The 13012-nt window shown below is 37.0% G+C and overlaps 1 protein-coding gene across 1 annotated transcript; it reads right to left on the bottom strand.

The window, feature by feature from the left end:
* Positions 1-2811: 2811 nt before the first annotated feature.
* camkk1b (calcium/calmodulin-dependent protein kinase kinase 1, alpha b) lies at positions 2812-12193 on the bottom strand. Its single transcript, XM_081370729.1, has 17 exons — positions 12081-12193; positions 10024-10368; positions 7817-7864; positions 7638-7691; positions 7445-7496; positions 7210-7343; positions 7065-7101; positions 6953-6974; positions 6773-6861; positions 6476-6675; positions 6336-6389; positions 6168-6241; positions 5422-5509; positions 5210-5338; positions 3561-3658; positions 3434-3460; positions 2812-3326 (listed from the first exon to the last, which is right to left on the bottom strand). Exons 2-17 carry the CDS (start codon positions 10267-10269, stop codon positions 3254-3256), a joined length of 1425 nt encoding a protein of 474 aa, XP_081226855.1. The 5' UTR covers positions 10270-10368; positions 12081-12193; the 3' UTR covers positions 2812-3253.
* Positions 12194-13012: the final 819 nt, after the last annotated feature.

The raw sequence follows: 13012 nt of genomic DNA, 5'->3' as shown, positions 1-13012 counted from the left end.
CACTCTGGTTTGATTCAAATTACATTTTTGCGTTCGCTCAAATGATCCCCATTTTTTTTCTCAAAATCTGATTATACATTAAATAAGCTTTCTTTATTCTAACTTCGCACGTACACACATCAATTTCACTGTAGGCCACAATTAGTGTTTGAATATTTCACACTTCAGATGAGATAATGATCTTAATTTTTACTAATGCAGCAAATATGATCAGATATGAGATTACAGTAACAGTTTTTCAGCTATCATGTTTTGAATGCACAGAAAAATGACAAAAAAATATAGCTTACATTTGAGCTTATGAACCTTATTCAAATAAAAAGGGGCCTTTTAAGTTTTTTTGCAACAGCCTTTATATTGAAGCATTGAAGAGCAGTGGCAATATTAACAGAAGTGTCTCTGAATAGTCCAAAGGGAAAAGAGGCCGCAACCCTTCCACTAGTCTTTCATTATGTAACAAGACTGTAAAGAGCACTTACCAATGGTTTTGACCTCCATCCACGGTTTTTACCAACTGCCTGCCTGGAAAGGTTATTTATATTATAACAGCTCGGGTTGCTAATGAAAATACAACAATTTAATGCTGTACAGCCTTATGACATTGCATTGGTGATTTGAACATATTTTCTGAATGAGGAATTGTTTTGAACTCTTTCCCCGCCAGTGATTAAAAAAAAACGCTGCCAGCCACCGCCAGCATTTTTTTATAATTTTCACAAAACTGTCATTGCCCCCAGAATATTTTGTTTGATTGTCAACATGCAATGTATCAACAGAAAGAACAGAGCCTCTGCTTAAATTAAAATACTAAATATATATATATATATATATATATATATATTTAATTATTAACATTTTGCAGGTCTTGCAAGGGTGATGTTATTACCTCAACTATATATAATGTCTGTATAATGCTTTTTCAAATTACTTTTGGTGAAATAAAGTAATTTTTTTGCATTAGAGAAAGTCATTTTTAAAAACTTTAAATTCATTTTATTTGAATAAAATACATGTGAATCATTCTTAGTTTGCAAAAAATGCTTTTGCAGTGAATCAAAAACCTATAATCAACCAAGATAATGGTGCCCCACCAAGTACAGTGTGTAAGTCACCCAATCCTAGAACCACGTCTGTTGTGCTCTAGAAATATTTGCTCTAAATATTGGCTTACAAAGTCAACAAAAGTAACCTTAGGTTACTAAGTGTACACTAAATTTTTTGCAATTTGAAAATACATACACACCCAGGAAAATACGACTGCAGGTAATCACATGGATGCTTACCATATGTTAGGGGAGTAAACTTGTAATCTGAATATTGACAAAGTGAAGTCAAGCGTCACTCAGGAAGAAATTCAAATAAATTTTAAATGCAGTCAGATCACTATCAACTGGTTGAGAATGTGAGTTAAGTAAGAGAACATCATGTTCTCTGTTCTGAATAGCTCAAATGATAACAGATAAAATGGCCATTAAAAACTAAAACCTGTTTGAAGGCTGAAGGTTTCATAATGTAAAGTGCTTTCAAAAGATTGTGTTGCACTTTTCTGTTATTATTACGACCCCTGCTTTGACAAAGCACAAAGGCGAAAAAAAATAAACCCTCCAAAAAATAAATAAAAATTGAACACACTGGGATTACCCGGTCTATGATAATTACACCATTTTGATGTTTGGTAGTTTTTTGTGGAATACTGCGGAGACACAAAGTGTGTGGGTAAATACACATCAAATGAATATGCCTGCATCCTGTGTCCTGAATTACCCATGAGGCTGAAGCTCTGATATTAAAAAGCCACATTGTAAATTCCAGTGGCCCATTTTTTTCCTATTCTTTCAGCATATATATCAATGCCTACCACCCTACAGCTCATTGTGCTAGTCAAAGTACAAAGGGCCAATTGTAGTAAGACAAAGTGATGTATTCCTTTCAGTTCCTTACATTTGTGTTTTCTCTCCAGTGTAATGGACTGACACTGTACAGGCAGTAAAGATAAGAAATGTGTTTAAAGATAAGAACTGAAGCCAATTACTGATTCCAGATTATCCTTATGCACACATGCATCAACCAATAGTTTATTTGGCCACAAGAGTTTATTTAAATGAAATTGTTTTATTATAATAATGGGCCATATATCAGACCAGGTTGCGTCAGCTGAACAATAAAGTTAATTAGTGGAACTGCTATTACTAACTGCCATATTATTCTTCTACTGGGCTGAAACTCAAATGGTGCGGTGTGGATAAAATCCCATAGACTTTCATTTAAATTGAAGTGCACAAGTAACCGCAAGCACCCTAGTAACCACATAGCAAAGCACACTTGCCAACAACCATTATAATTTTTTTTCAGAAAATCTAGTTAATATAAATGCTCTTTCACAGATAAAAACACTTAGCCTATGTTTGATATAATTAAGTTCTTAATACAACCTAAAATTGAGGTTGCAATGAAATAAAGACCATTGCTCAACTGTGGACTGTAGAAGTGGGGTCATCATACCATTAAAGAGAATCAACAGTGAACTTCACTATATGTTGACACATGGGCCATAATGGAGCTCTTATCCTGATATACAATCTCCCTTACACAGTTATTTTGAAAAAGAGTGACACACAGAGTCCCTGGGGTTTGTGTTGCTAATCAGAGAACAACCTCATGGAGGCACAAGAGGACTTTTATAGTGATTACTAATAGTGCACACTAAAGGAGCCTAGGGGCCTATAACAAGGATGTGTGTGTGTGTGTATGTATGTATGTATGTAGTAGTAGTAAAGTAGTTTTGGAAAGAAAAACAAACTCACAATTGGTGCAAAATAAAAATGTGTAACGTCCCAGCTACACAAACTACAGACACAGTATAACTGCAAGAGCTCAAAATGACAATAAGACAGCATAAAGACCTTTTATATAACACAGACTCTATACATCTCATGCAAAGTTTTGCTGATTTCCACTGCACAGCAAAGTCATCACTGCTGCTGCCATATTATATGCTAATGTCAAATGCATGGATATCTTTTTAAATATGCATTTAAATCTAAATCTCTTTAAATTTGGCACTTAAATGCAAAGAAACACAAATATTACTCAACTAAAAGGTACTTATTACCAGCATTATATTTATTTTAAAGGTACCTCAAAACCCTTACATCGTGCTGTCCAGTATAAAGTAAAAAAATTTGCAATGCAGATTGAAACAAAATAGTCTAATCACACAACTGGACCAATCTGACAAATGATTTGAGCAAATTCATGAAAAAGCTTCATCCTCAATAAGGTTTTCCAGCTCCCCCTCTCTGCTCCCGTTATTGTTACTCCCTCTGCTGTTGAAGACACACACCATCAAAAAATGAATATGTAGTGCAAACACACAATCAAACATGAGCATTAAGTTTGAAATACTAACGGAGTGAGGTCTATTGTGTAATACCTTAAAGGGCGAAACAATGACATATCCCTGCAGAATTTATGGAGAGAAATAAGAGCATCACATCAGTGTCACTCATTCTGAGTACCAGCATACGGTAGGAAGCGATGACATGCAGTGGTGGACTTACGCGAGCAGACCTCCAGGGGCGGACATGGACCTGTTCTGCCTTCTGCCCTCAAAGGGGTTACCGAAGGAGCGCTTCCGAAGCATGGATTTCACCAGGATCTTAAAATACAGTGCAAAACAAATTTTAGATGTGCACTGTAAAACATTTAATTAATAACTACACATATTTACATTACAGAACCACAAGTGGGACTTTATGGTCCACAAATCGTCCAGATCACGGCATTCCTGTCCGTTTCATTTTTCAGTTCAGTGATGAGGTCCGGACATTCATGCTGTTTAGGGCCGTCCCAAGCATGGGGTGGGGACCAGTGAGAGTTGAAGGAATCGGGCCCCTCTCAGTCTGTTCGTGATCGCCTACTGGCGGGTGGGGGAGTGACTGGTCCAATTTTGGTTTGAGCACCGCTAAAAGCCAAACTGCTTTCATTGTGCCTAAAAACCAGGGTTGGCGCAAACTAAACTGAAACGTACCTTACCTGACTAGCCACCAAAACGGCTTTATGGTATAGGCCCCCTGGTCGGATTTGTAAGGTTTTGTCAACTACTACCTACTCTGACCCGGTTTACATCTGGTATTAAGATGCGCTTTGGTCAATCAGATCAAAAGTAGGCGAGGGAGACACATTCCCGTTTACACCTGGTGTTTTAAGCCGTCTCTTTTGTCCACTTTCAACCACTTTTGTCCTGATTTCTTCGAGGGAAGAGTCTATGCAATTTACATATGAACGCGCACGGAGACCGAGAGCTTCAGCTTTAGTTTCTGCTCTGACAGTCGCAAGATCTGTTAGAAATCAGGAATATTGAGACAACATTGTGTTTGGCACGTTTTTCGTCTTCAAACCAAACTTGGGTCTCCAGCCGACAAAATTTAAATCCCGTCTGGCTGGCGCTTCCCATAATGTTTACGCATTAGGTCAGTATGCGGAGAGTAGGACGTCTTTTGTGGCTGTTCCAACACATTTGACCACATGAGTATTCACACTACAAAAGCAATTCGGTTGAATGTGTTTGACTACCTCTGGAAGTGGTTGAAAGTGGACTTTTAAAACCCGTTTACACCTGTATTTAGCGTCATCCACTTGTGATACGATCAACCAAAAACCAGGCGTAAACAGGGCCTCAGAGTTTGTTCAGGTAGTTTCATTCAACAGGCCAAATGGCTTCGGTCATGTTTGCTTCTGTGTGCAATGTGCTCCCCTGTCTAGTGTCTTGACTCCGTCCTCCTCATTACCTGTTTCAATTACCCCACATGTCCTCCCTCGTTATCCTCCTCATTTGCTTCGCTATTTATTCTCTGTCTTGTGCCAGGACGTCGTATGATGTGCCTTGCCTCACCTCGCCACTAGACGGTGTTTCCCCCTTACTGTTTTTGTTTTGTTTTACTCTGAATAAAAGCCCATCAGTCCTCGCCTCAACACCAAAACCTGACACTTTTTTTTTCTTTTTTGCTATTTTTGCTTAAATAAATGCAGACTTGTTGGGCATAAGAGCCTTCTTTCAAAAGCATGCAGCATGAATACAACTTTAATTTTTAGCATTATTGGTTTGCCGACTTGATAGATGGCTAAATCTGAAATTTTGTCAAATAATTTTGAATACATTTGTGTGTTTAAAATAACTTTTCCTTGTTTTTTCCTCAGACGTACTCACCACAGCAGACAGGCTGGGAACTAGTCTGACAGAGTTCTGCACCTCCTCGTCAGTGACCTCCACCACTGTGCAGTGCTCCTCCTCCAGGGGCAGGAGATCCGTGCCATCCAGCGTCACCCATGGGTGCAACTGCCCACAGAGACCAGATTACACAGAGTAATACTGGAATGTACATTTTAAAATTCTTCAGCAATCTTTTATTATGATTTTACCTTTATTTCTGGTAATGTGATTCTAGTTTCTGGGGCTTTGTCCAGCATTCTAGTAATGAGCTCCTTCAACCCGTCACTGATCACAGGCCTGTGTAAATAATACAAAAAGAATTACACGGGCTGTTTCAAATGAACTGAGTAAATAAGCAGGACTTAACCTTACAATAACCTGTGGGTGTCTAAGTATGGATCCCCACTATATATCCATCTATTCTCCAAACCACCCATCCTACCATACAAAAGTTTGGAATCAGTAAGATTTTTTTTACACTTTTATCCATAAAAAAAAAGACTTTTACATTGTTAGACAACATTTCTATTTCAAAGAAATGCTTAGCTTCTGAAATTTCTATTCATCAAAGAATCATGAAAAAAAAAACTGTCACGGTTTTTACAAAACGGTTACGCAGCACAACTGTTTTCAACATTGACAATAATAAGAAATGATTAAAAAAAACAATAACATTTTAATTAAATTACACTGTGACTGTAGTTAATACAAATACTATTTCTGAATAAATTAGTATGGAAGTATGTTTCCGGCATGAAAGTCAGAATTGTGAGTGAAAACAAGCTTCTATGAATTTGTGACTGCATATTTTCTTATCATGGTTTAGAAAAGCCATCCTGTTGCTCAAACAGTAGAGCATGGTGCGAATAACACCAAACTGGGTTTGATTCCCAAGAAGATTTTTTTTTAGCAAGAATGTATGTAAAATAGTTTCTTATCAGTGTTTGCGACTCACTTGTCTGGGAACCCCACTGCCATAGTCTTGATCTTTCCATGCAGGCCTAAGATGTATTCATCATGAAAAGGACACTGCACAACAAAATATTAACATATTGTATTTGAATAATTATCTTTGAAAAATTATATTGTATTGTTGTGATAAATACACAGGTAAATGTCTTACCTTTCCAAAGACGAAACAAAATAGCGTCACTCCCATTGCCCATACGTCCACAGCCTGAAGTCAATGAGAGTCGATTGTAAATGATAAAGAATCAATGTCTTCACTGTAAGTAAACCAGAATATTCTAGAAGTCTTCTAACCTTCCCACTGAATCTCTGGTCCCGATCAGTCAGAGTTTCGGGTGCCATGAAAGCTGGTGTTCCTGCACTGTTTGACAGGAGAGCATCATTCCCCTCAAACTCATTACTGACACCAAAATCTGCTATCTTGATGTGCCCATCATCCCCCAGCAACAGATTTGAGGGTTTGATGTCTCTATGTACGATTTTCTGATAGTGCACTAAAAAATAAAACAAAGATAGCACCAAACCTCAGTTTATAGATGCCATTTGGAAAATACAAGACTATATAAAATACCCTAGACTAGGGAAACTTACAGTATTCAATTCCTAGGATGACATCCCTAAAGTAGAAATGGGCCATTTCTTCTGTTAGCGGACTGTCTGTAGGGACCTCCATCACTGGACTAGGGTCAGGTGAAACAAATTATGAGAAAAATCTAACTAAGGAAAAATTAGCATACAGCGTGGCTGTGAACTGTTGGTAAAAATACTCACCCTTTAGGTACCAACTCAAAGACTGAGAAAAGGACACAAAGAATAATTAGAAAAACAGATCAAAGAGTAAAAAGCAAAGTCTTCTATATCAATGACTGACAGAATTACTCACCCATGTGCAAGTTATCCTCAGCTGGGTCATCAAGAACCTTCAGTTAAATATCACAGGACAGATACAGTTATACTTTATAGCAAGTAACTACTATTTGACTTGTATAGTGAAACATTCCCTAAGAAACAGTACAGATCTAACTCACCTCAACTAATTTAACAACATTAAGATGGTCAAGTTTCTTCAAAATAGCGACTTCTTTATATAATTTGTCCAAAAGGCCAGAATGCTTTAAAAGATTCTCTTGTGATCCAATGGATTCTCTGGAAGGACGTCGCCCTACAAAACCATCACAAGTTACTATTAATGTTCTGCAGACTTGAGACAAAACTTCAGAAGAAAAAAGTCACAAGTTTAACATGTAAATGTGTTTTGCTTACCTGGGAATCCAAACTGCTTTATTAACCTCTTTTTGGATACCAGCTTCATAGCCTGCAATAAATATATTATTATAAATTATGCCATTTTATTGCAATTTGTAAGAATTTAGTCATTATAATATAACATAATACATATTTTAATAATTACTATATATGTTACAAATGATCATGTTTTGATCACATATTTGCTTACATAATACTGGTCATCATCTTCATTATATGCTAATCTGACCACCCCATATGAACCCTGTGTAAAAAAAAAAAAAAGGAAGGTTAAAAAGATAACATTATGTTTATATTTATGCATGTGTGATTTTGCCAACCAATCATAAATATTTAAAATAATTTAGGAGTTTAAGTAGAATAACCAACCTTTCCTATCTCACTCTTTAACTTGTACTGGTTTAGCTGGACACAGTCCTGTAGGTAGAAAACTATGTTTGTTAGGGGTGTTACAATATAGCGATATTTAAAAAAAATAATTTCACTCATATTTTGTGTGTTAATCATTGGTCAAATAAGAAAAGACACAAAATAAACTTAATTTTAAAGTTAAAGCATTGTTTGTTTATTTATTTTCTTCTTGATTTTTCATAGTGGTGAATTGTTTTATTTGTTATAAACATACAGTGTGGAGAACAAGTATTTGATACACTGCCGATTTTGCAGGTTTTCCTACTTACAAAGCATGAAGAGGTCTGTAATTTTTATCATAGGTACTCTTCAACTGTGAGAGACGGAATCTAAAACAAAAATCCAGAAAATCACATTGTATGATTTTTAAATAATTAATTTGCATTTTATTGCATGACATAAGTATTTGATCACCTACCAACCAGTAAGAATTCCGGCTCTCACAGACCTGTTAGTTTTTCTTTAAGAAGCCCTCCTGTTCTCCACTCATTACCTGTATTAACTGCACCTGTTTGAACTCGTTACCTGTATAAAAAACACCTGTCCACACACTCAATCAAACAGACTCCAACCTCTCGACCAAGACCAGAGAGCTGTGTAAGGACATCAGGGATAAAATTGTAGACCTGCACAAGGCTGGGATGGGCTACAGGACAATAGGCAAGCAGCTTGGTGAGAAGGCAACAACTGTTGGCGCAATTATTAGAAAATGGAAGAAGTTCAAGATGACGGTCAATCTCCCTCGGTCTGGGGTACCATGCAAGATCTCACCTCGTGGGGCATCAATGATCATGAGGAAGGTGAGGGATCAGCCCAGAACTACACGGCAGGAACTGGTCAATGACCTGAAGAGAGCTGGGATCACAGTCTCAAAGAAAACCATTAGTAACACACTACGCCATCATGGATTAAAATCCTGCAGCGCACACAAGGTCCCCCTGCTCAAGTCAGCACATGTCAAGGCCCGTCTGAAGTTTGCCAATGACCATCTGGATGATCCAGAGGAGGAATGGGAGAAGGTCATGTGGTCTGATGAGACAAAAATAGAGCTTTTTGGTCTAAACTCCACTCGTTTTGTTTGGAGGAAGAAGAAGGATGAGTACAACCCCAAGAACACCATCCCAACCGTGAAGCATGGAGGTGGAAACATCATTCTTTGGGGATGCTTTTCTGCAAAGGGGACAGGACGATTGCACCGTATTGAGGGGAGGTTGGATGGGGCCATGTATCACGAGATCTTGGCCAACAACCTCCTTCCCTCAGTAAGAGCATCAAAGATGGGTCGTTGCTGGGTCTTCCAGCATGACAACGACCCGAAACACACAGCCAGGGCAACTAAGGAGTGGCTCCATAAGAAGCATCTCAAGGCCCTGGAGTGGCCTAGCCAGTCTCCAGACCTGAACCCAATAGAAAATATTTGGAGGGAGCTGAAAGTCCATATTGCCCAGCGACAGCCCCGAAACCTGAAGGATCTGGAGAAGGTCTGTATGGAGGAGTGGGCCAAAATCCCTCCTGCAGTGTGTGCAAACCTGGTCAAGAACTACAGGAAATGTATGATCTCTGTAATTGCAAACAAAGGTGTCTGTACCAAAAATTAAGTTCTGCTTTTCTGATGTATCAAATACTTATGTCATGCAATAAAATGCAAATTAATTACTTAAAAATCATACAATGTGATTCCCTGGATTTTTGTTTTAGATTCCGTCACTCACAGCTAAAGAGTACATATGATTAAAATGACAGACTTCTTCATGCTTTGCAAGTGGAAAACCTGGAAAATTGGCAGTGTATCAAATACTTGTTCTCCCCACTGTATATAACGTGTTTTACAAGAAAATAGCCTACTATTTCAGTCTTTCTACTACAAAACTTCATGTATAATTCAATGTATTACCATTTCTTTGTATGAAATGTACTAGTAATTATCATTATCATTAAGTAAACTTTGTTTCAAAGTAAATCCGACATCAGATTTTTTTTTCAGTGTGGAAATTGCGATAATATCCTGAATTATTTTGTCCACAATAATCATGTAGTGAAAATCTGATATTGTGCCAGCCCTTATATAATGAGTTTCAGTACCAATGCCATATTTTGCTGAACATCCTCATTGATGGTCTTTGGAAAATATGCTGCAAAATTCTAAAATCTCATGCCCAACTCACATCACCATCAGAGATAGACACCCGCTTCGATTCAATAGTGGGTCTTCTGGCTATTCGTGGAGTGAAGCCATTCAGAGAACTCGATCGCTCCTGCAGTGACATCTTGCGATCCGAGAGATTGAGGCGATGTGGGGTGGTCCTGCATCCATTTGGAGGGGTCATTCTGTTCATGGCTGCTACCATGTCGGACAGTTCAGCATTGTAATCAGGGTCCAGATCCACCCTGTTAGCTGTGTCAGCACTCATGACTGTCCTGTCTCAGTCTGAGCTGCTTATAACAAAGTACACATCTCAATGGACATGGCAGAGTCCAGTGTTCTTCAGAAAGTCCACGACAACATCAAACTGTCACAGCAGAAAGAGATGAGAGTTGAGTTTGACAGCAATAACAAGCACACTCACTGCCATTTCACAAGCCCAAACACATTTACGTGATGCACTGTTCTCTTTACACAACAGAGCTTGTGTTGTTAAACATTTTGAGCCACATCTCAGGGTTAAAGGGGCTATACTGTTTGTAGAATTCAGAAACCCTTGTTATTAGCAATACCGGTGGATGTTAAGTGAACTGCAGCCAGCAACTTACTGCTCGTGTTCGCACTCGTGCACACATAACGAAGGCTTGATATAGCTCTAAGCCCCGATGTACTCACTGCGTTATTTTTAAGTTATTGTTTTGTTCTTTGCTTGGAAGTAAAAAGAAGTTGGAAATACCTTTGCAGCGACATACTGTTAACGAACATCTAGACGCTGCTGAGAGGGACGTTTATATGAATATGTAAATATCTGCTTTCCTCTCAAAAACAAAATAAACACACAATAAAAACGGTAAGCAAACAGCAGTTAAGTAAGCATCTGATCGTAGCGATGATGTGGATATGTTTTCACCAGCTCTGCAATTCACAGACATCATGTCGACAGATTAGATTAGCCTACGCTGTTGATAGTTTGATTATAAAGTATATTTGAGACTAGACTGTTTGAATTAATAAGACTGTAGTTTGAATTATTCAATTTTTTGACAATTTGACATTACAGTAGCCTACAGAATTGCTCTATCTGCATTTTCCTGGACATTGAACGGAAGTGATGCTCTCGGGAGAGCGCATATTTCTTATCCTTTTAATTTTCCCGGCAAAAACGTCCCGAGTCCTTCACATAAAAATCTGTCTACAGGCTTTCATAGACAACCTAGGAAGTCCGGGAAGGTCTCGTTTTTTTAACTTTCGTTATAAGCTCACAACTTCACAAATTGGCAATAATAAAAAAATTGATACATGAAAATGATTACATATGATATAGCCCTCTTAAATATGCGTTTATGTACTGCTATGCTATCAATTAAGCACAGAAAAATGGAAAACCGCTAAAGAGAACTCACTGTTTTTCTTCTATAAACATGCATAAACAGAGAAAATATATTGTAAAATCGTCTGAACAATGGGGAGGCACAAAAATTTAAGCTAAAATGGTCCAAAACAATATTCAAATTTGTGGAAAACTAAAACTAAAACCATAAAATGTATTTTTTGTATTATGTATTACTTGAAAAAAATTAAAATAAACTCATTGAAAATAAGTTAGTTGCAAAAATAAAGCTACTAACTTTTTTCTAACAAAAAAAGCTACTTGCTACTAACAAGAAAAGCTAGTTGCCAAAGCAACATTTATTTTCATTTAGTTTAAGTATTAACATAATGAAGACGAAACTATAGACAAAAACAGAAAAATCACTAAAACTAAAATTAAAATGAAAACACAAAATCTATTTAAAAATATTAACTATAATAGGGTCTCAGTTATACTAAAACAACACTGATTTTCACCTTAATAAAATCCTAAAAACAAACAAAAAAAACGTTCTAAACAAATCAGTCTAACCTCATACATCACATTGGTTCAGAAATAATAAACACATTTAAACAATTGTATTATCTTGTATACAACACACCTTTATGCAACTACAAAGCATTTGACGTATGAAATGTTGTAACAGTATGAATTTGTACAGGTTTCTAGTTTTTCTTACAGTATGTATAGGGGTTGTAATTACTTACATAGAGCAACAAGAATTTGTATCGCCATCCATTGTGTTGCATGCTCTTCCGCTCATCAGGCAGAAAACACCTTTAAGAGTCTCTGAAGCCCGGACGACTCCAGACTCTTTGGGATCACGGAATCAAAGAGGATTAGCTAGCATGGGCACATTTAGTCTACTGTGGCTATATCTGTCCCAAAAGACTGTTTACGGTAACTGGCTGCAGTCAGTGAAAGGACATGAACAACATCAATGAGCTGAGCTACGTCATGGGGGGCATGTGTGGTAATGCCTGGGTAAGAACCTATGGTGTGAACACCCCAAGTATGACAAGTTATTCCTGTTGCATGGCTAAGTGGCTAAGTGCTTGGATCTCTTGAAGTCAAAGTATAACAGGATAATAAGATTAAAGTGATATAAACTTGAGACAGTTTATCAGGTGGGAACGAAGATCAAGTGTTGCATAACCTCATAAAGGACATGCTACTGGACAGCAAGTTTGTATTTAATCCAAAACAAAGACACTGTTATACAGCATTTCAAGCTCTTCATAATCAAATAACTATTTAGATTGTTTATAGAGAAAATCACTGTAACAGGGTGACAATAAAAAAAAAGTACAAAATTAAATATAAATTGCAACAAAGAGGAAACACTTTATTGTTCTTGCAGCGTCATTATGAGTTTTGTTTATATATAAATTTGGGGAAAATAAAATGGAAACAGAGTTGACTAGTGTTTTAATAATCCATTTCAAGATAATAAATATACTAATTTTATGTCCTATGTTTTATATTTTTTCCAATCAAATGTGAACATTTGCTAATATAACAAAGGGAATTTGGAAATGCTTAAATAAATACATAAATATTCAACTGTTTAGATATGAGTTATCTATGTTTCATTCTATGAAACCTGTAAATGATAAAAAAAATCTATATCTAATCTATC

Source organism: Scardinius erythrophthalmus, assembly GCF_964197995.2.
Source record: "Scardinius erythrophthalmus genome assembly, chromosome: 7".
Taxonomy (NCBI): domain Eukaryota; kingdom Metazoa; phylum Chordata; class Actinopteri; order Cypriniformes; family Leuciscidae; genus Scardinius; species Scardinius erythrophthalmus.
Note: the sequence above shows the minus strand (reverse complement) of the source record. Positions and strands in the feature narration are given on the sequence as shown.